The sequence below is a fragment of the Enhydra lutris genome, unplaced genomic scaffold, assembly GCF_002288905.1.
Source record: "Enhydra lutris kenyoni isolate GAN:26980312 unplaced genomic scaffold, ASM228890v2 scaffoldscaffold58, whole genome shotgun sequence".
Classification (NCBI taxonomy): Eukaryota; Metazoa; Chordata; class Mammalia; order Carnivora; family Mustelidae; genus Enhydra; species Enhydra lutris.
This window is the reverse complement of record NW_019154142.1, coordinates 6,055,870-6,079,120: the sequence shown is the minus strand read 5'-3', so window position 1 is coordinate 6,079,120 and position 23,251 is coordinate 6,055,870. Positions and strand designations below refer to the sequence as shown.

The 23,251-nt window shown below is 38.0% G+C and overlaps 1 protein-coding gene across 1 annotated transcript in view; it reads right to left on the bottom strand.

Annotated features, from left to right (window-relative positions):
- Positions 1-23,251, bottom strand: part of LOC111158237 (adenylate kinase 9) — a 117,443-nt gene that overhangs the window by 62,291 nt on the left and 31,901 nt on the right. The window contains 9 exon segments of the mRNA XM_022520156.1: positions 2,918-3,076; positions 6,382-6,455; positions 8,544-8,569; positions 8,571-8,659; positions 9,473-9,629; positions 17,388-17,536; positions 17,983-18,150; positions 21,565-21,660; positions 21,754-21,867. Coding sequence (XP_022375864.1) covers positions 2,918-3,076; positions 6,382-6,455; positions 8,544-8,569; positions 8,571-8,659; positions 9,473-9,629; positions 17,388-17,536; positions 17,983-18,150; positions 21,565-21,660; positions 21,754-21,867 — 1,032 coding nt within the window.

Below are 23,251 nucleotides of genomic sequence, written 5' to 3'. Positions count from 1 at the left end.
GATTATATTTAATTTGTTATATTTAATGGATGTCAGTTTCTTTTATTTCTTTTGGTATTTTACAGCCTGTCTTCTTATAAAACATAGGTGGGTAGAAGAATTGTTGTCAGTCAAATTGATTAGGTATTGAAAAAAAACAATGAAGTTTCTGGTCACACCAGTCAGAATGGCTAAAATTAATAAGTCAGGAACCAATAGGTGTTGGTGATGGTGAGGATGAGGAGAAAGGGGAACCCTCTTACCTGGTTGGTGGGAATGCAAGCTTGGCAGCCATTCTGGAAGACAGCATGGAGGTTCCTCAAAAAGTTAAGAAAAGAGCTACCCTACAACCCAGCGATTTCTCTATTAGGTATTTATCCAAAGGATGCAAACACAGTGATTTGAAAGGGCACCTCCACCCCAATGTTTATAGCAACAATGTCCACAATAGCCAAACTATGGACGGAGCCCAGATGGCCTAGACAGATGAATGGATAAAGAAAATGTGGTATATGTATGTACAATAGAATATGACTTAGCTATTAAAAAGAATGAAATCTTACCATTTACAACAACATGGATGGAGCTAGAGGGTATTATGCTAAGTGAAATCAGTCAACCAGAGAAAGACAAATATCATATGATCTCTTTTATATGTGGAATTTAAGAAACAAAACAGATGAACATAGGAGAAGGGAGGGAAAAATAAAATAAGAGAAAATCAGAGGGGGAGATAAACCATAAGAGACTCTAAACTAGCATCTGCCTTTGGCTCAGGTCATGATCCCAGGGCCCTGTATGGGGCTCCCTGCTCAGCGGGAGGCCTGCTTCTACCTCTTCCACTCCTCCTGCTTCTGTTCTTTCACTTGCTGTGTCTCTCGCTGTCAAAAAAGTAAATAAAATCTTAAAAAAAAAAAAAAAGAGACTCTTAACTATAGGAAACAAATTGAGGGTTGCTGGAGGTGAGGAGGTGGGGGATGGGGTAACTGGATGATGGATATTAAGGAGAGCATATGATATAATGAGCACTGGGTGTGATAAACAACTTATGAATCGCTAAACTGTACCTCTGAAGCTAATAATATACTATAAGCTAATTAACTGATTTTAAATTAAAAAACAACAACAACAAAGAAACAAAAAAACAATGAAGTTTCTAGGTAGGAGTTCAAGTCAACAGAGTTGTGGGACTCCTAAAAGGCAATTGTGTGTTTCATCCTGCTAACTCCTCTGTCTGGCACAAGGTATCTGATTTTATACTTATTGTCCCATAAAGCTAATGCTAATCTTGTAGTAAAAATGATGTGTGTTGAACTTGAGATTTCTCACTGTAATTACAAGTTTTGGTTACAAGTTCTGGTCCTTGTACAGCTAACAGCAGTTTCCCAGCCCTTAACTGCTCTAGCCTGGCATCTAGCTGCAGGTATCTGAAGACCTCTAGTTTGTAGGATTAGTTTCTAATCTAGTAGTAATCATGCTTGAAAGTATTTTTGTGCCTCATCGCCACCACAGTGGGGCCTCCCATCTTGCTGCTTTAAGATCCTCTCTGGACCTGAGAGTGACTTTCATTGCCCATAGACTACTTCTTGCCCTGTACTAGTCCACAGAACTGGACCCCTGCAGTAGGGCTGGCTTAATGAGTGTGGGACCTGTGCACTTGCACAAGGTCTTTTGCTTAGAATGGTCTCACACTTAGACTAATGCTCTTCCCTGTCATTTTAATTTTTAGTAATTTTACCTTTGAACTGTTCTGTAAGCAAAATCCAGAGGGGCTCCAATGGGACAAAAGAGAGGGCATGTGAGCAGAGATAGGCACAGTATGTGTTTGCCATCCCTTGCCCTCACGTTCTCATGAACATTCCTGATGCCCTGTCATTACCCTAGAATTCCAGGGGACCACATATGAGGGAGCGTGACCCACTGGTGGGGGCAGGGGAGGATGATGGCAGCCCTGAGACACCACACTTTCCCTTCAAACTAGAATTTGCTCCAGATGCTGAAAGAAGGTGATAACATTCAGAGACATGAATAACCAAGGAACCTTTCTTACTCATGTTACTTTCCTGTATTAGCTAAACACTTAGGCTGAAAAGGATGACACAGAAAGAAAAGAAAAGATAGGGCAATCCAGAGTTCCCTATCTTGCAGTCTTTCCTTAACCATTAGGAAGCTAAAGTTAGAGAGTGTGCTAGAACTTATGTGCATATTAAGAAGTGAAGTTAAAAGCTCAGCTAGTTTTGTGCATGAAGCTGAATGTACAATGAAATGCATGTAAGGGGAGTCTGGGTGTTGGGGTCTGCTTAAGAGCTAAGCATGGAGCCTGCTTAAGATTCTCTCTCCTCCCTCTGCCCCTCCCTCCACTGCTCCTGTACTCCCTCTCACTCCCCCCCCAAAAAAGAATGAAAGGCAATGTATGTCTAAGCTGCAAAATACAAATTGTGTAATTATGGTGATTCCACATATGTGTTAAATGCTTTTATATTTGCATTTCAAAATAGCATTGTATAGCATAAAGACAAACAGTAAAATTCATGCCAGTGGATAAAATTTAAAATTTTTGTCTACTTAGAATAAGATTAATTAGCAGATAAAAAGCACCATGACAAACTGAGAGAGAGGCCATGGAAGAAAAGAAAATGCTTTATATTTTAGTATGTTTAAAAGCACTTTTTCCTGCTTTTTGAACCATGTGACTCACAGATTACATGGCTGGCCCTGGTCCTGAGTGCCAGTACCAGGGTGGAAACCTGGCTTTCCTACCACACTACAAACCAACTGATTTGAACTAAATGGCTGCTCTCTGGGAGCTCCTGTCACCATTCTTCACCTGCTGCCATTTTGTTAACATAGAAAAGACAAATACACACATGTGTGCACACACAGACACACCCAATAGACGGGAGTGGAAGGAGGGACACGGCCCTCAACAGAGTCTAACCTGATTCAGGTTCTGTTTCAGGGACCTCAGGTGCTTCAGACTCCTCAGGTAAGGATCCCTTGGTGTCCTCGGCTACCTCCAAGGCCTCAGAACCTTCCTGAACGTCAGGCTCCTCAATTTCAATCACCTCGTCAGCCTCCAGTTCAGCCTCTTCTACTTCTAGAAAAAAATGAGGAGAAATAAATTTTTATTTGGTTTAGGTCAACAAATATTTCATTGGGTGCTAGATATTCTGATCAGTGCTGAGACCAAAACAAAGAATAAGGAATGGCCCTGCCCTCCTGGAGCATGGGGTTTGATGGGACAGACAGATACTTTGTCTGCGTATTTCGTCTATCCAAATGTAGCCACAGTGTGCAGTACGTGTGCTCAGAGCCCTATGGGATTAGCAGCCTAAAGGTTTTAACGGAAACTGGAAACAGCCCCAAAGTCCATTCAATAAGAATATGGATAGAACAACACTGTCTGATATGGAGCCATTGAAATGAAGCTAATCCAAATTGAGATGTGCTGAAAGTATGAAAACACAATGGATTTAGAAAAACCAAACGTGAAATATATTCAGTATTTTTTGTACTGATTGTTAAAATAATATTTTGGATATAGTATATTAAATAAATACAATTAATTTCACCTGTTTCTTTTCACTTTTTAGGCAGCTACTAGAATGTATGTGGCTTGCATTGTATTTCCATTTGGCAGCATGGGGCTAAATTTAATGCACAATGATGGATTTTCTTATACCTAATTACAAATAATGGAACACATTGATCAGTATGTCAAGTGTAAATTTTAAAAGCACAATACCAAGCTTTATATAGTTGCATGGAAGTCTTTCGGGAAGAACATGGGGTGAATGATGTCAAAAAAACTATCTCTGCTATTCCTTTTAATATATTCATGAAATTGAAAAACAAGATATTTCTATGCAAATTATATGAAAAAAAAAATGAGCTTGTTTTCTGGACTCCTGTGGAAATTACTCCCTCCAGTGAGTACCTTCCAAGACTATCGGTATGATAGTCTTTGGCATCCGAATTTTTTTTTTTTTTAAAGATTTTATTTATTTATTTGACAGACAGATCACAAGTAGGCAGAGAGGCAGGCAGAGAGAGAGGAGGAAGCAGGCTCCCCGCTGAGCAGAGAGCCCGATGCGGGGCTCGATCCCAGGACCCTGAGATCGTGACCTGAGCCGAAGGCAGAGGCTTTAACCCACTGAGCCACCCAGGTGCCCCTGGCATCCGAATTTTGATCTGAATCTGCATGATTAAAACACCCAGAGCAAAGCAATTTAGTGTTCTTGGCATGCCTGGGTGGGGCAGTCTGTTAAGCCTCTCAGGTCATGAGCCCACGTCCTGATCTCCCACTCCCCCTGCTTGTGTTCCCTCTCTTGCTGTGTCTTTCTCTGTCAAATAAATAAATAAAAATCTTATAAAAAAAAAATTATTATTATTTATTTATTTAAGAGAAAGAGAAAGAGACACACACACACCACGGGGGTAGGGGGTGGGGGGTAGGGGTGGAGGAGTAGAGGGAGAGGGGGAAGCAGCCTCCCCACTGAGCAGGGAGTCCAGATGCAGGGCTTGATCCCAGGACTCTGGGATCATGACCAGAGCGGAAGGCAGCCACTTAACAACTGAGCCCCCCAGGACACCCCTATAATAATGAAAGAGTCTTAAAAAAGAAAAAAAAAAAGAAGAAGAAAGGCAAAACATACCTAAAAAAAAGAAAAATGTTCTGGGTCTACACCAGGACTACAGTACATGTAGCTTCTAAGTATGTGACTTACACTGGGGTGACTCTTGTGTCATATAGAGGAATGATGGTGATACACACAAGGAAGTAGCAGCATTTGCTGAATCCTACTAGGGTTTGGAATGAAGTTATGTGCTGTACAGCAAAAACTCACAATGTATCTCTCATAGTAAAAAAAAAAAAATACTTCCAATATGCATACATATAAATTATTTTTAATTCTTATCCATATTAGGTACTTTATGTAACATACAAATAAACAGAGTTTCTATAATGATGCAGAGAGGTGTAAAAAGTTCTAATATTCTTCTAAAATTCTAATGGATAATCTGTATACCAGAAAAATCACAGATGGCCTGAAAGGTGTTCTAAGACCCTTACACTACCTGTGATTTTTACAAAGTATCTATTGCTTCATAATAAATTACTCCAAAATTTAGTGATTAAAGCAACAGTAACCACATATCATCCTTGCAGTTTCTGGGGTCAGGAATTTGGGAGTAGCTTAATTGGTGCTTCTGGCTCTGGGTCTCTCATGTAGTCAAATGAAGATGTCAGTCAGGGTTGTAGTCCCTGAAGGCTCGCTTGGGGCTGGAGGACTGGCTTCCCAGCTGGCCATTCAAAGCCTGAACTGAACTCCTCAGGGAGCAGAGATAAGCCCTGTATTAAGTCCCGACCCACAGAAACGTGTACAGAATAAAAACCGTAGTTGTTTTACAGTTTTGGGGTGGCTTGTTGTCAACAAAGGAAAACTGAAATACTTTTCACTCTTTTGAGTCATGGACCCTTTTGGCAGTATGGTGAAAGTTATGGACACTCCTTAGAATAATGCTTTCAATCCCATAAAATAAAATACAAAAGAAACCAATTATATTGAAATGCAGTTATGAAGATCTCAAAATAAATTTTGTGCTGTAGGAAATTTGTGCATCTTTACTAATGCATTACATAACAAGAACTAGCAGCTGGTCTAATTACCATCATTTTGGGAATCGTGATTAAGCATACACAGGATATATAAAACTGTAACGTGATATGAAAATATCTTAGTTTCTATTGGTAAGAAAATCAAGATACTACTAATATTATTATGGTTCGTTGCCTATATTAATTATTAAGTGAAGGAAATACTAAATTCCAGGTTAAGGTTAGTGAAAATAAAGTTGTAATTATTTTCCCATTCAAGTTCACAGATCTCTGTATTTTATCCGTGAACTCCAGGTTAAGAACTTCGGTCTTAAAAGAAACTGTTGGAGTAAGTTCTTTTATAACAGAGATGAAAGTTTAAGTTCAAAGACAACAGGTATAGCAGGAGATGCTGTTTTCTCAATTCCTGCAGGATCCTTATACTAGAAGTAATTCCAACATTCGTGTGTCCTATGTGACCAGGGAAGCCATTTTAAGACACGTGGCATAAGCTGTCTATTGTGGATCCCAAGAGGGAGCACACGTAGGTGTCTGTCGGAGCTCTTTTCCTAGGACTCCATTACTCTAGTGACCACACAATTTATTTTCCAAATTGGAACACTGAGCATGAAAGTGGGTCAAATAAATATTTCAGTACCATAGGCATAGCATAGACCTAGACTCTCATGGGCAAACTGGGAAATACGGTCACGCTCTCTGTAATTCGCTTGAAATACTGCAGTTGCCTGCAGTAAGGTACAAAATTAAATGACGCATTAGTAATGATGTAAATCTGTGTTTGCCTTTTGATTTCTCACTCATATCTTCCAAAAGCCTTTGGTCTTCTTCTATTCTCAATGCTTCTTCAGTGGCTTTTCTGAAATGAAAATGTCCAAAATTTAATCATCTTTGGAAATTCAGATATTTTACAATATTCTAGGGTTTAAGGCTTATAGTGGTTAAAAATTGAGTAAATTTTGCATAATGTTCATTATACTCTTTAACTTTACAATGTAAATGTTTAATTTGCTCATATTAAAGCCACTTAATTTCAGGGTTTTCTGTTTTTCCCTTTTTGGTTAAGAAACGTTGCAATGTTATACTTTAAAAAGTTTTGGCTATTAATTAAGAAATCTGTTAGGGGCGCCTGGGTGGCTCAGTGGGTTAAGCCGCTGCCTTCGGGTCCTGGGATCGAGCCCCGCATCGGGCTCTCTGCTCAGCAGGAAGCCTGCTTCCCTTCCTCTCTCTCTGCCTGCCTCTCTGCCTACTTGAAAAAAAAAAAAAAAAAAGAAATCTGTTAAAATTCATTAAAGATTGTCTAAGCTAAAAAGGTAAATGGGAGAAGTTGTACCATTTTCTTCTGAATAAATCAGAAATGTTCACAAAAAAAAGTTAAGTGACAAAAAAGTGTAATACAAGGCTATGTATAATACAATTTTAATTTTGTATTTGAAGTTTATATAAATAATGATCAAAAGCCCAGAAGCATAAACTGTTAATAGTAATTATCTTTGGATGCTGGCATTATGAGAGTTTTTACTTTTACTTATTATTTTTTACATTAAAATTTTTTCTATATTGAATAAATAGATAATTATCTTTGTAATCAGAAAAATTATTTCCTGATTTTTCTTTTCAACACAGTAATAATGAAATTTGAAAAGACATGAGATATGAAAACTTAATTGTCTAGAGGGAATCTGTTTTTCATTAGGGTTGCAGCACTAAGCCTGACTTAATGGTGAAGACAGACAGGTATAAGGAAAGCTAGTAAAGTGATGGAGAAAAGTAATATTTATTAAAAATTAAAATGTGTATACCTTTGACCTAGAAATTCTATACTAGGAATTTAGCTCTCAGGAATCGGCATACTATTGCACAAAGAAACATGTATAAGAATGTTGATTGCCTCTTTTAAAAATAATATAAAAAAACTGTATCAAGTATTCACCAACAGGGGATGAGTTACGTAGAGCCCATTCATATCAGCTGCCCACTCTGGGGCAGTTTTCCTGACTATTTTATAGTCTGTCATTCTCCATATTCAGTGTTCTTGGCATCCTTTCCCCCATCCTGTGAAAATCTAGTTATTTCTATTCTCTTCAAAAGACATTACTACACTTCTTATAGGAGATATGTCAGGAAAACAATAATAAGCCATTCTTTCTTTTCTTTTAAGATTTTATTTTAGAGAGACAGAGTGTGAGCAGGGGCAGGGTCAGAGGGAAAGCCTGTAAGAGAATTTCAGAGACTTCCTGCTGAGTGCAGAGCCAAGGTGGACTTGATGACTGGGGTATGGGGTTGGGTGGGATGGAGTGGGGCTCTCACAGCCCTGAGATCATGACCTAAGCCAAAATGGAAGCTTAACCCACTGAGCCACCCAGGCATCCCTTTCATTTCCTTATTATTGTATTATTTCTTCAATTTGTGGATACTGGTCAGCAAAATTATTAAAGTCACAGATAAATATGGTAAAAAAAAAAAATCTTAGGGCACCTGGGGGGCTCAGTGGGTTAAGCCACTGCCTTCGGCTCGGGTCATGATCTCAGGGTCCTGGGATCCAGCCCCGCATCGGGCTCTCTGCTCAGCAGGGAGCCTGCTTCCCTCTCTCTCTCTCTGCCTGCCTGTCTGCCTACTTGTGATCTCTGTCTGTCAAATAAATAAATAAAATCTTTAAAAAAAAAAAATCTTACCTGTGCTCATTTTTTTTTTTACAGTGTCTTTTGTGAGTAGACATTTGTTCTACAATAGTTTGATTTGGGGCCATGAAAATATCCACAACTCAGTACTTCAGACATTGAAATATTTGTAAACCCACTCTTTTTCTTAGGCTTAATTAGCATTGGATCTACTTAGTAGACCACTGTTTTGATATTCAAGACATTTCATAAATGTAACTTGTAAGTAGATATTTAATAGCTATAAAAGCTTCATTAACTTGTTTATGATGCCAGGCATGTTTTACCTTGCTGCTTCTTCCTCTTTTTTTTTTCTTTTGTAGATCATCTAATAATCTTTCTAAAATCTTAGAGTCAACTTCAGTCTTATTCTCTAAATACAGTCTATTAAGTAAATATTTCCCTGAAATACAGATAAAGAGAATAACATTAATTTTGAAGCTCTATAAAATATAGTGAGAAACTTTGGAAATTAATGACAGAATATTGTTCCTGCCTATATCCAAATATATTTCCCTTTAAGCATTTATTTATATAGAGTCCAGGTTCTTTAAAATATTGAGACTATCTGAAATCCTTTCTAAAATGTGAACATCAGCATGGTAAAAATAACTAAAACACAAAAAGAAGTGGTGTATCATACTTTCCCCCTGGAAACTCTCTTTTGAAATATATTTCCTTAAAAGGCAAGATGACAGAATATTCTTGGCTCCTATGTCAAAGATTATTTGACTATATAGGTCTGGGTGTATTTTCTAGGCTCTCTACTTTGTTCCATTGGCCTAGGTGTCTGTTTTTATGCCAGCATCATACTGTTTTAATTATTATAGCTTTTTTCAAAGTGACAGAATAATTAAAATTTAGTTTTGCTATCTTTATGTATTTAATATATCCCATTTGAGGTGTATAAGGACTAATATACAGTCTTTACTCTCAGCCTTATATAATTTTCATTTAGAAGTTAGAGTGCTGAGAATGGGATGTTAAAGTCCCACCTCCAAAGAAGAATCGTAAGGTCCTGATCCAGCATGCCATTCCTGGCCATCTACACGGTGAATGGTTGCCTCATTTTGTGTACCTCTAGATTGTGAAGGGATTGCTGGGGTGGTATTTGTACCGTGGGAGAGTGAAGAGTTTTCTATTTTGTATTTTAACTAAACATATTATCAGCAATAAAAACCTCACTTTCGGATTTACATGATAAATATTTACCAACCATTGTTTTCTGTATCTGATAAACAGATTACTAAATCAGGTATAATTCCTTTCTCGACTAAGACTATCCACAGTTCTTTTATAACGGGGCAGTTGTCCAGTATCCATCCTCCAAACTTCGGGGCACCAGAAAACCTATTCATGTTTTCTTCAGCTACCTGTGAAAAATGACATACTGATATTACCATCATAGCCAGAGAAGTCAAGGATACTACTTTGATATATTGTTTTTGCAGACCCTAACCAATTATCTTTTGAATTCTTTGGACTCAAAAGAAAAAAAAGAGTCACTTAATTTTTAAAAAGACACTTAATTTTAATTTTAATTTTTAAAAATTTTTTATAAACATATAATGTATTTTTATCCCCAGGGGTACAGGTCTGTGAATCGCCAGGTTTACATACTTCACAGCACTCACCATAGCACATACCCTCCCCAATGTTCATAACCCCACCCCCCTCTCTGGACCCCCCCTCCCCCCAGCAACCCTCAGTTTGTTTTGTGAGATTAAGAGTCACTTATGGTTTGTCTCCCTCCCGATCCCATCTTGTTTCATTTATTCTTTTCCTACCCCCCGAGCCCCCCATGTTGCATCTCCACTTCCTCATATCAGGGAGATCATATGATAGTTGTAAAAAAGACACTTAATTTTAAAGCAATAAAGCTAAGTTTTAAAAATGAAGAATGGTAAGCAAAAGCCTTTATTAAATAAATGAACAGTATATTTTTGTTATCTGTTATTCTGTATAGAATTCAGACCCTGATTTAGGAGGTCTTGGTCCCAGGAGTATGCATTTGGAACATGTTCCGAGATGGCAGTAGTCCGTGAACCACTCTTTGAGTAGCAAGGGCCCAGTCCAGTTTGCCTGTTTTAGTGACAACACTATTCACCTCCCTTTTGCTTTCCATCCCTCAGTGTGAGAGCTGAGAAGGTACTGACATGGTTACTAAAAACAATAGGAAGGAATCGGGTCAAAACAGACCTTGCTGGTGCTTAGGGAGTTCTGCTAAACTCTGCTCCCATCCCCCCCTTCAGGCAGTGCAGTAGCGAGGGCTTCAGTGCAAATATAGAAATTGGTAATGTGGACCTGGGAATACACCAGCTCTGAGAAGTTCAAGTTTGTGTGTCATCATATAATCACGTGATACTTGAAGCCAGAGGGGAAGAGATGTCACAAGAATGGGTATAACTCACTGGCCTCTGCAGAACTTAAGATTCCTTACTTTATGAATTTCCATCTGAATGAAGAGTCTTTTTTTTTAAATTCTTTTAACTTTGAACTCTTTAAATTCAATTAGTTAATGTAAAGTGTATCATTAGTTTCAGATTGAAGAGTCTTTAAAAAATTTTTTTAAGCACTTTGAAATGTTTAAGAGAATTAAGGGGAAAAAGAAAAAGCTATAAAAAAGAAATATAAATGAAATAAGTAAAAAAAATGAAATAAGTCAGAGAAAGACAAATACTGTATAATCTCACTTATATGTAGAATCTAAAAAAATCGAACACACAGAAACAGAGAACAGATTGGTGGTTGCCAGAGGCAGGGGTGGGGGGGGGGAGAATGGGTGGAGGTGGGCAAAAGGTACAAATTTTTAGTTATAAGATAAATAGGTCCCTGGGGCATAATATTTGGCATGGTTTGACTACAGTTAACAATACTATATTGTACATTTGGAAGATACTATGAGAGTAGATCTTAGAAATTACAATCACACATACACAAAACTAAGTATGTGAAGTGATGAGTGTTAACTAAAATTATTGTGTTAAACATTTCACAATATATACACATATAATTATGTTATACACCTTAAACTAATATAATGTTATATGTCAAATACAACGCAATAAAACTGAAAAAAGGAAGTATAAATGGTTAATGAAAATTTTACCGTCCAGTTGCAAAGATATGAAAATAAAAGCAACACGGAGAGATAATTTATGATTTCTCAATCTCATTCCAATTTTTTTTGAAAAAAATTAATGCCTTCATAGTAGTTCATCAAATGAATAGCTCTTAATCTGTTTAATCATTCTCTCACTGGTAAATATTTACATAATTTATAATTTTAATATAACACTGTGATAAACATCTATATATGCAAATCTATGCCTAAATGTTGTGTTTTTAGGTTAGATTCCTAGAAGATGTGTTTTTAGGCTCATAAAGGAACAAATATTTTAAAGGTCTTTCACTCACATTGTCACATTGCTTCCAAAACATCAGTATCAATTTTCACTTCTCCTATGTGACTATCTCATTATAGCCTTCCTGGTACGGATTGTTACATGTTTTTTAAAAATCTTTGGCAATTTGATAGGTAAGAACTTATATCCCACTGTCTTAAGTTTCATATTTTTCTTGGAATTTGAATATTAAAAATTTCAATTAATCATTTGCATTTCTTCTTTGATGAAACAATCCATCTATATCTTTTTCCTGCTTTTATATTAGGGTATTCCATTTTTCTTGGTTTGTAAGAAATCCTTGTATAAGGAATCATTAGGTCATATTTATTGTAAATACTTTTTGACCTTTGTCCTAAAATTATTATTTTCATGTTTGTTTGTTTGTTTTTATAGAGAGAATCATTATTAAGTAGCCTCTCTACTAAACTTTTGCTTTAAGAGTTTTTCCACTGTGCTTGTGCAGTCCAAATGTGGAATCTGTCTTTCTGACTTTATCTCAAGTGACTTTATCTCAAGTGACAGAAGGAAGAAGTGAAACACTATGGGCACATCCACTGCCTCAGGGAGCGAGGTCACTGACTCCGGGTGGGGGGCAGGTGCACAAGGCACTCAGGCCTGGGCATTTCAATGCTGAGGACAGGAAAGTTTTGGGAGGTGAGGACTTGGGTCCCTGAGGATACAGGTTTTTGTTTTGTTTTGTTTTTAAGATTTTATTTATTTGACAGACAGAGATCACAAGTAGGCAGAGAGGCAGGCAGAGAGAGAGAGGGGGGGGACGCAGGATCCCTGCTGAGCAGAGAGCCTGCCGCAGTGGGGCCTGATCCCAGGACTCTGGGATCATGACCTGAGCTGAAGGCAGAGGCTTTAACCCACTGAGCCACCCAGGTGCCCCAGGATACAGGTTTTGGAAGTAGCAGCAAAACAGCTTCAATGCAGGAATCTATTGAGAAAGTTTCCCCAGTTGAGATCACTGTGTCGAGAAGGGGGAACCTTCCTTAAGATTTCATATCTGAAAGAATTTCAGAGTGTATGGCCCAGCAGAGGAGTGGAAGGACTCTGAGCCTAGTGGGACAAGTGGTAGGGAGGGGGCCCCAGGGGAGCCTTGGTGCATGGTCTGTGTCTGGCCCTGCTGTCACCAGAGCCATGGAAGTGGGTTCTCAGATGAAAATAAAGTGGCATTTTCTTCGGACATCCTCAGGGGAGGGATGACTGGGAGAAAATAATATTTAGAAAAATAGTATAAATTTTCATGCACTATTCATCCTTTTATCCTTTTGTGATTTTTAACTTAATAAAAATTTCCCCCCTGTACTTAAACATGCTATTCCTGGATTCCCTTATTCTATGCTATTCCATGATTACTTTTAATTTTACCATTTGTGAATACATAAATAAAGATATACATATATGTATGTACAGATATACACACGGACGTATGTTTATCACTTGTACATCCAAGTATTTATTGCTGTGAAATGTATCTAGACAGAGAGGGACTGAGAGAAGAGACTGGGAGAATCATGACACAGCCTGGGAGTGCATGACACAGAGAGACATGGGAGGCACAGAAAAACACAATTACCGTGTGAAGAACACAGATACAAGGACAGACATGGAGAGGTTTTAGAGAAAAAACCATGTCATGAGGGAAGCAGAGCCAAAATGACGTATCACACTGAGAAGGCTGCCGTGACTAGAGAAATAGGCCGTGGTCACGATGCGCCGCTGGATAGCTCATGGGCTAGAAAACATACACGGGCAGGTTTGACACAAAAGCCTCACTTCCCTTGGTGTTGTCCCCTTGACATTTTTCTGTGAGGTACGGGGCAAATACCTTTGGCATACGTCTATGTAAGAGCTTCAGTTAACACAACTGTGCAGAGCAATAGAAGCAGAAGGAAGTTCCCTGTGTCCTCCCCCGCCTCTGCTTCTATTGTGGGCTCTGTAACTTGGTCAGGGCAGAAACCAGGTCAAAGTGCAAATGATTGAGTGTGGAAAAATTTCTGTGCATTCTCCACTGCAAGGGAGTGACTCTTCTTTCTCTTTGGTAGAAATGACACCTGTCATTATTTCTGTATTTTTAAGGTTTCAAAATATTGTTAAACTGCAATTCTAAAAAATGCTAAAAGGAGCTAATACACAGATGTATTTCAGAATCTTTCTTAACCCATGACTCCAGGGAGCCATGCCTAACTGTCCAGTTTGCAAATGAAATAAAACCTTTTCACTTTTCCTGGACAGGATCATACATTATGCATAAATGCATTATTCATACCTGTTCTGCATGTAGGCTATGACCTTCACATCAGAGTACGAAATTTAGCGGGAGGTACAATAGAAAAACAGGATAAAAATGATTACTGAAACAACAATTGAAAAATAAAATAGGACCACAACAGTATCTAAAATAGCATCAAAATACATCAAATACCTAAAAATAAACCTAATGAGGGATACTGAAGACTTCAACACTGAAAACTACAAAACAATGCTGGGAGAAATTAAAGACCGAGATAAAGTAAGGCTATTCTTCTTCTTTAAAGATTTTATTTATTCATTTGAGAGACAGTGACAAAAGGACCACAAGCAAGGGGAGAGGCAGAGGGAGAGGGAGAAGCAGGCTCCTGGCTGAGCTAGGAGCCAGACATGGGGCTTGACCCCAGGACCTGGAGATCATGACGTGAGACGAAGGCAGATCATGACGTGAGACGAAGGCAGACCTTAAACCATCTTGAGTCACCCAGGCGCCAAAGTAAGGTTATTCTATTTTCATGGATTAGAAGACCCAATATTGTGAAGATGGTAGCTCTCATCAAATTTATTTACAGATTCATTGCAACCCAATCAAAACCCCAGCAAGTAAGTGTGTGTGTGTGTGTGTGTGTGTGTGTGTGTGTATGTAGTGAAAGTTGATTCTAAAATTCATGTGGAAGTAAAAAGGATGTATAATAGTCAAGATACTCTTGGAAAAGTAAGAACAAAACAACGTATTACACAGGGAAGGATGCAGTGACAGGAGAAACAAGCTATTGAAGGAGTCCTCTTTCCAGATTTCAAGATTTATTACAAAGCTACAGCAGTTAATATGTGTGGTATTGGAAAGCAGATAGAAAAATAGGTCCATGGAACAGAATGGAGTGTCCAGAAATAGACCACACAGATAAGGCCACTTGATTTATGATAGTGAGGAAAAGTTGGTCTTTACAATAAATGGTGCTGGAACATAACTGGATATCCATATTAGAAAAAAATTAATCATGATCGTCATGTTGTGGTTTTTAAAAAAAATCCATGTAAAATATGTACGTATGTATGTATTATAATTGTTATTGAAGTATAGTTAACATAAAATATTATAAGAGTTTCAGGTGTACAACATAGTTGTTCTACAATTAAATAGATTACAAAATGCTCACCATGATAAATGTAGTTACCATCTGTCACCACACAAAGTCATTATATTATTGAGTACATTCCTTATGCTGTACTTTTCATCCCCTTGACTTCTTGCATAACTGGAAGTTTATACTTCATCCCCTTCCTCATGTTGTGGTTTTAATTTGTATTTTTCTGATAACTAATGGTGTTGAGTACATTTTTACATGCTTATTGGCCATTTGGATATATTTTTTGCATACACAAAATTAATTCAAAATGAACCTTAGATCTAAATATGAAAGGCAAAGCAAAATTTACAGAAGAAAACCTAATAATATATATATCCTCCTGACCTTGGACAGCCAAAGATTTCTGAAACAGGAAGCACTAACTATGAAAGAAAAATTAATCAGTTGGACTTCATTAAAATTAACTCTTATTATTCAGAATAGAAGATATTTGCAAAAGGTAGTTGCAATACATCTAGGACTCATATTCAGAACACATAAAGAATTGCAAATGAAAACAAAGATAAATTATTAAAAATGAGCAAATGACATAAAGGAGTAGATCTCTTTATCTGGCTACTTTTTTTTTTTTTAAGGTTGTTATTTATTTATTTATTTTTAGAGCAGTTTTAGGTTCAACCTATCTACTTTTTAAAAATAGTCTAACTACTCACAGAGACCATCAAAACTGATGAAAGGTCAAAAGGTTTCCTATACAGGTCTCTGTTCTCTTGAGAAAGATGATCTGATGAGATATTTGATGTTAAAATGTCATTAGAGTCCTCCACAATCCCAGAGTGGCAGCTTGTCCTCTAATGACACTGTATACATTCCTGTATCAGAGGAGTTTTAGTACTCCTTGTAGATGTGTATCCTCCAGAATAAATTCTGAAGAAAATGGAGGAAATCTTCAGTGAAGGGCAAGGATGGGACTTCCACAGAGCTATAGACGTCCTTCACTTGCCTGTCTCTCCTCTGGGACACTTTGTCTCATTTTCCATGCAGAGCTGAGAACCCTAACGGTAGGTGGAATTCCTACACCTTGTACATATCTAATTACCACAAATTTCATGATAACTCAAATATTGGATTATACATCAGCCTTCCGCACCTGACTGATGGCTCCTTAAAGAGCTATGTTTAATTCATCTTCATATCTCTAGAATCTAGCACATTACAGGGCAAATAGTAGGTTCTCAGAATGTTTCTGAAGGAAACAACTAGCAACAGAACAACCTGAAGGAATGCAGAAGTTGAAATAACTCTATGGGAAGCTCAGAGACAGCAACTCTATGGGACAGCAACTCACCTTGGCTATAGCCTCGGGCTCAAGGAGCCAACCCAACGTGTTACAGAGTGGTTTTATACTCTCATAGAATATTTTTTTTCTTCTCAATTTTATTTTATTTTTCAAAGATTTTATTTTTTATTATTTATTTGACAGACAGAGATCACAAGTGGGCAGAAAGGCAAGCGGGGTTGGGTGGGGGGGAAGCAGGCTCCCTGCTGAGCAGAGAGCCCAATGTGGGGCTCGATCCCAGGACCCTGAGATCATGACCTGAGCCGAAGGCAGAGGCTTAACCCACTGAGACATCCAGGTGCCCCTCCTCTCAAATAATTTTAAGTGACATAATTATCAAATTACAGAAAAATACCAAAGAAGTTCATTGAGAGTCCAAAACAGATTTGTTGTCTTTGACTTTTGCCCTGAATGCTTACTCAAGGTCTTTGTACAAAATAGACCTGTATGGATATCTTGTTCTTTATAAACCAAAGATAAACCTTCTGATTTGTCAGCAGTAGGACATAGCATCGGACGCTCTATTTTCCCCTTAGATTGGACAATCACTTGTGTGTCCATCCATTTCCCCTATGAATGCATGTTCAAGGTGGTGAGAAGAAATAAGTTAGCCACAGAGTGAAATTTGTCTCTGTTTACAACTAATTAGCTATAGAAGAAATATCTAACTTTGGTACATGCTTCACAGGCACCATATTTTTTTTTTTAAGATTTTATTTATTTATTTGACAGACAGAGATTACAAGTAGGCAGAGAGGCAGTCAGAGAGAGGAGGAAGCAGGCTCCCTGCTGAGCAGAGAGCCCGATGTGGGGCTCGATCCCAGCACCCTGGGATCATGACCTGAGCCGAAGGCAGAGGCTTTAACCCACTGAGCCACCCAGGCGCCCCCACCATATTTTAATGAACTGAACTGAACTCAATTAAAGAAAATAAAAGTTAATGAAAGATTAATGTCAAAGCTATGAAATTATATTGCATAATGGTTTGGACATTAAAAACTGCGAAAGAGCATACGCATTTGGGTCTGGACTTCTTACCTCTTTGATGATTTCCTCTAAGATTTCAGCATGCTTTTCATATGGCTGTTCAAAGTTCATGTCCTTTGTCATTTTCACAGTCTCCTCTATCATAGAAAGAACCTCTGGATGCTCTGCAGTTACGTCTTCTATTGAGTCTTCTAATGTGTCTAAAGCAAAATAACCTGACACCATTAATAATTTTAGTGGACAATATTACTTACAATAGATCATGATTGTCAATACTTGATCCAAGAAAGTACTATTTTTGTGTTACTGCAGTACGTGCTCCAAGAAGGGGGAAATAGACTGGGGAGGAAACGTGAAGTCAGGAAATATAAAACTTCAGAAGGTCAGAATGAAGCCAAAACCCAGGAAGCCAGATAGAAGAGGGAGGGAGCAAAGGATTTCTGGGTCAAGGTAAATCATGAGCATCGAGGGAATGAATCAGAAAACAAGATGAATACTTCCAGTCACAAGCATGGGACCACGTGCAACAGTGAGAGGAAAAGAGGTAGGCAAGTTGGCCGGGATGGAAGGGAGGATGGCACAGGTGGGGTTTTCAAGTGTTCTACTTCATTCTTACCCTCACTTCAAGCTGAATGACTGTTCATACGGCTGCCGTGGCTCACAGGCTTCATCAGAATATAAGTATTCATCCCCTCCTCTAACAAGACAGAAGACCGGCTGCTGCCCTTGGCTCCTCTACCTCTGCTTTTCCAGTTCTGCTTCCTGAACTGCTGTCCTAACACTCCATCACCAGGGTCTCCTGCTAGAGACTCATCTATCCGAGCCCAGAAAAAAATGCCAAAGGGCCTTCAAAGGGCAGCTGCCTACTTCCCAGCTACTGGGAACTGAGAAGCTTATTCTTAAGGGTGGAGAGAACCAGCAGTTCCTAGAGAGATACCAAATGTTCTAGAGGCTGCTAGTTGTTCACTCAATATCCATTCCTCTCTTTCTTAATAACAGAACCCTGAGTTTGTGGGGGTCAGCAATGTGCCCAGCTAAAAACACTACATCTCTCCACTTCCCTTATAACCTAGATGGCCTTTAGATAACATGGAACCAGATTATTTTCTGGTGAGTCTTCCGGTCCTCTCTCTAACAAGGAACAACTGGGCTGGGTGAAGTGCCAGTTTTTGTCCCTTGCCTCTTTCCTCTTCCTGCCAAGCATACGGATATGATGACTGCAGTACCGCCAGCCATTTTGCAGCTTGGTAGCCACATTCCAGGGATAGCAGAACAGAAAGACAGAGCCCTTGTCTTCCCAATATTCTTTTCATCAAAATAATATACCACATTTTCTTTTTTCTGTGTTTTTGCATGTCTAACTGTTCCTCATAGAGTAGACTTTAAGAGAACCCTCCTACACTGTTGGTGGGAATCCAAGCTGGTGCAGCCACTCTGGAGAACAGTATGGAGGTTCCTCAGAGAGTTGAAAATAGAGCTACCCTATGGCCCAGCAATCACACTACTGGGTATTTACCCTAAAGATACATATGTAGTGATCCGAAGGGGCACGTGCACCTGAATGTTTATTGCAGCAATGTCCACAATAGCCAAACTATGGAAAGAACCTAGATGTCCATCAACAGATGAATAGATAAAGAAGATGTGGTATCAAAAGAAATGAAATCTTGTTGTTTGCAACTAGAGGGTATTATGCTGAGTGAAATAAGTCAATCAGATAAAGACAATTATATGATCTCTTTGATATGAGGAATTTGAGGCAGGGCAGGGGGTTGTGGGGGGTAGGGAAGGAAGAAAATGAAACAAGATGGGATCAGGAGGGAGATAAACCATAAGAGACTCTTAATCTCACGAAACAAACTGGGGGTTGCTGGGGGAGGGTAGGAGGGTAGGGATAGGGTGGCTGGGTTATGGAAATTGGGGAGGGTATATGCTATGGTGAATGCTGTGAAATGTGTAAGCCTGATGATTCACAGACCTATACCCCTGGAGCAAATAATACATTATGTGTTAATTTAAAAAAAAGAAGATAGAGTAGCCCTTAAGATAGAGTATTAATAATGTTTTTTAGTTTATTATTTATTTTTAAAGATTTTATTTATTTGCAAGAGATAGAGATAGATAGAGAGGGGACACAAGCGGTAGGGAGGGGCAGAGGGAGAGGGAGGAGCAGACTCCTGGCTAAGCAGGGAGCCGACACAACACGGGGCTTGATCCCAGGACTCTGAGATCATGACCTAAGTTGAAGACAGACACCCAACCAACCAAGCCACCCACGTGCCCCAATATATTTATATTTTTTAAATCACACATTTCTCACACAGAATTTCTCAAAATTCTGAAGGAATTATTTGTGATTTTGAGATCCACAATCTGAGATAACCATATTAACCAAATATTAATTAACTTTTTGGGGGTCCTATTTAAAATCTTGACCAGAGCTTTGAAAACTCCTTTTAAATGGAGATGATTCACTGGTTTCTTTCTCATCTATGAATAAAACATTGTTAACACTTCAAGAACAACATGACATTGTAGGTGATTCCCAATACAGAGTGTGGTATGATAGGCCCAGGGAGCCAGGACTTATGTTCCCAATTTTTTAAAACTGATATTACAATCATAGTAATCAAAGAGGTCAACAATAGGGCATATACCATACACAGTGAAAAACAGAGATGATAACTTATCACAAAACCAAGAGTAATTTTAGTTTCATACCATGCCAGTGGATCTAAATTAGAAACAAAAATCAAATTTGCCCTTCCTGATGGAACAATCTCCTGGCTCCAAGAGGTAAAGGCTGTGCAGGGAGCATGCCTTTTCCCAGGGCATCCTGGTGGCATTGACATCGCTTCAGTGGAGGATAGAGGCACTGATGCCTCCTACTTCTACCCTGCACTACCTCCCCCAAAGAGAAAACAGACAGCAAGGGTCCAGGGCTTTCTTTCTGTTTTGGTGCTAGGAATTCTGCAGCAGCTGAGAAGGGGCTCCCAGATGTTACTTGGTCAAAAATTTAACGTCTGGGGTCCTCTTGTGAAGACTGTGTGTGTATATCGTAGGTGGCGTGCCATATGTGAGTTTCTGACAGGGCCCAGTTCAATTCCTACTAGGCTTAAAATAAACACCGGCCAAGGACATATCTGTCTGAATTATGAGGAACCAACCAAACAAACAATCAGCTCTATATTATATAACAAAAGGAATTACAGATGCATTTAAACACTAAATGCCAAAAGGTCGGACCGATAGAAAAAAAAGAATATAAGTATGTATTAAATCTCAGGTTGAGAGGAAGACTTGGTAAGATCTGAAACTAAATGGAAGAAATCAATAAAGTGAAAGTAACGATTTGACTACAAAACTATGAAAAAGTCCCTCTACTTCAAAAACAGCAAAGTGATTTAAAAGGCAAATGACCCAATGTGGAAAAAATATATACAAAATAAGGGACTAATACAGAAAAATTTTTTAGAAACATATAACCAATAGGACAATTTAGAAAAATGAGCAAAAGACAAAAATGATCACCTCAGAAAAGAAGAAATATAAATGATTAATAAATATTAGAATATTAAATTTCAGAAATCATGAAATAAAAATTGTGGAAATTATATTTTAAAAGAAAATATGCCAAGGGAACAATAACACATATTTTGTATATTACTGAGGAAAACAAAATTTGGAATAACTTTTATGCAAAGCAATTTGACTCTGTCTATAACTTCATGCCCATTAAACTAGTAAAAAAAAATCTGAAAAATAAGTTTACACCATAGGAACTACTTAAAATTATTGCATATGAACAGGGAAATAGTGCAATAATTTAAAATGAGGATTAAAATATTTTGTAATGAAGTAATATAATTAAATGTTGTATTATAAATCAAAAAAGGTAAAAATAGTTTACATTGTATGCTCTCAAGCACTGAATGGTAACATTTCACAGCTCAAACTCTAGGTTTGTGATGTTCTGATTCCAGTACATTAGACAGATTTTAAGAAAGAATTTATTATCTTATTAGTTTTTTCTTCATTCTAATAAATCTATTTCTGTTCTATAGTTATTCAGTTCAAATCCGTAAGAGAAAAGCTAACTGTTTTTCAACCTAAATGTCCAATTTGGGGGATGATTTTACGTTTCAATATAAACATGAAAAAAACAAGAAATAAATGGAATAAGATCCATAAACATGGCATGAACCATACATTCTGTTATCGTCTTTACCGGTCTTAGAGGATTGATCATCGAGGACATTTTCTGAACTCTTTTTGTCTTCCTTGTCTTCTAAAGAGCCATCTTTTGGGGGTTCATGAGTGAACGCTGCATGAAAGAATAATATGCTTTATCAGTTAATCTGTTTAGATCAGAAAGAATTTGGCCAAGAACACCAGCAATGTATTTTTTTTTTTTTACCACCTTCATCAAATGAAGACTCTGACTCTTCTAAGCTCTTAAAGGCATCAGATGGGAACTTGTCATATTCTTTCTTTTCAAATTCTCTTTCAAGTATTCTTAAAGTTGACTGTGCTAAAAGAGAGTAAGGGGCTGTGTTAGCAAAATAGATTTGGGGGTAGGAAGACAGGGGTAGAGATTAAATCTTCTGCTCTAAAGAGACTTGAGTGTGAGTTCTGACCCAGATAGTGTGGCTTTGGCAAATCATTTGATCTCTCAGTTTCAATTTCTACTGGGCAAAATGAGGAGATCAAGCCAAAAGTATTGTTGTAAGGATTAAATGAGAAAATAGACTCAAACACTAAGAAAATGCTTAGCACGCAGGAAGCCTAATGTGTGTTATCTACCATCCTCTGTATTATAGAATTTTCTATGTTAAAAAACCTCAGTAATCTTCACTGACAAATTTTTCTTAAAAATATATTTGGGAGAACCATGAGAGACTATGGACTCTGAAAAACAACCTGAGGGTCTTGAAGGGGTGGGGGGTGGGAGGTTGGGGGAACAAGGTGGTGGGTATTAGGGAGGGCACGTATTGCAGGGAGCACTGGGTGTGGTGCAAAAACAATGAATACTGTTACGTTGAAAAGAAATTAAAAAAAAACAAAACCCAAAAATGTATATTTGGGAGTGAAATTGCAATGCTAGCAAATTAGTGGAACCAGCATGAAAATTCCAATTAAAAAAATTTTAAGAATCCTACTGTCAGATTTATTCTAAATCTGAATTCTAAATTATAGAATTTGAAAAAGAAAAAGAGACTTTTAAGTTTGCAGTGTATGAGAAAGGTCATCTATTTCTATGTTCTGGTGGGAGAAAGCAATTTGTGGAAAAATCTAAAATCTATGATTTCATGCCATAATTTGATGTGAAAGGAATCACTACAAACTCCAAGAAACACCATCAATCACTGTTCTTCCTCCTGGAGCCCAGCTAGTTCCTTCTTGATCCAGGTTTCAGTTAAATGTTCTCTTTTCAGAAAGGCCCTCCCTGCTCATCCTAACACTCCCACACCCCTGCCCCAGTCACTGCCTGACCCAGTACCATATTATATTTTTCTATCTGTTCACTTACCACCCTCCCCTCATTAAAATGTAACAACCACAAAGACAGGAGTTTCATGTGTCTGGTTCACCTCTGTAGCCCAGTGCCTAGAATCATGTCTAACACAGAGTACTAGGTTGAATGAATTAATGAATTCATTTTGTCCAGCCTTAAATAAGTTAAATAAAAAGCCATCTTATTAGTCCTCCCCAAATTTCTTGAGCTTTAGTTTGTGAATTTTCCGTGAGTATTTAGTAAACTTTCAGTTTTCATTCTGAAGATAATATACTAAAAACAAATTCATTCTGGATCATCTAGATGATCATTTGTATGGCATGTGATTTTTTTTATTACTATGTTCAATTAGCCAACATATAGTACCTTGTTAATTTTTGATGTAGTATTCAAGGATTCA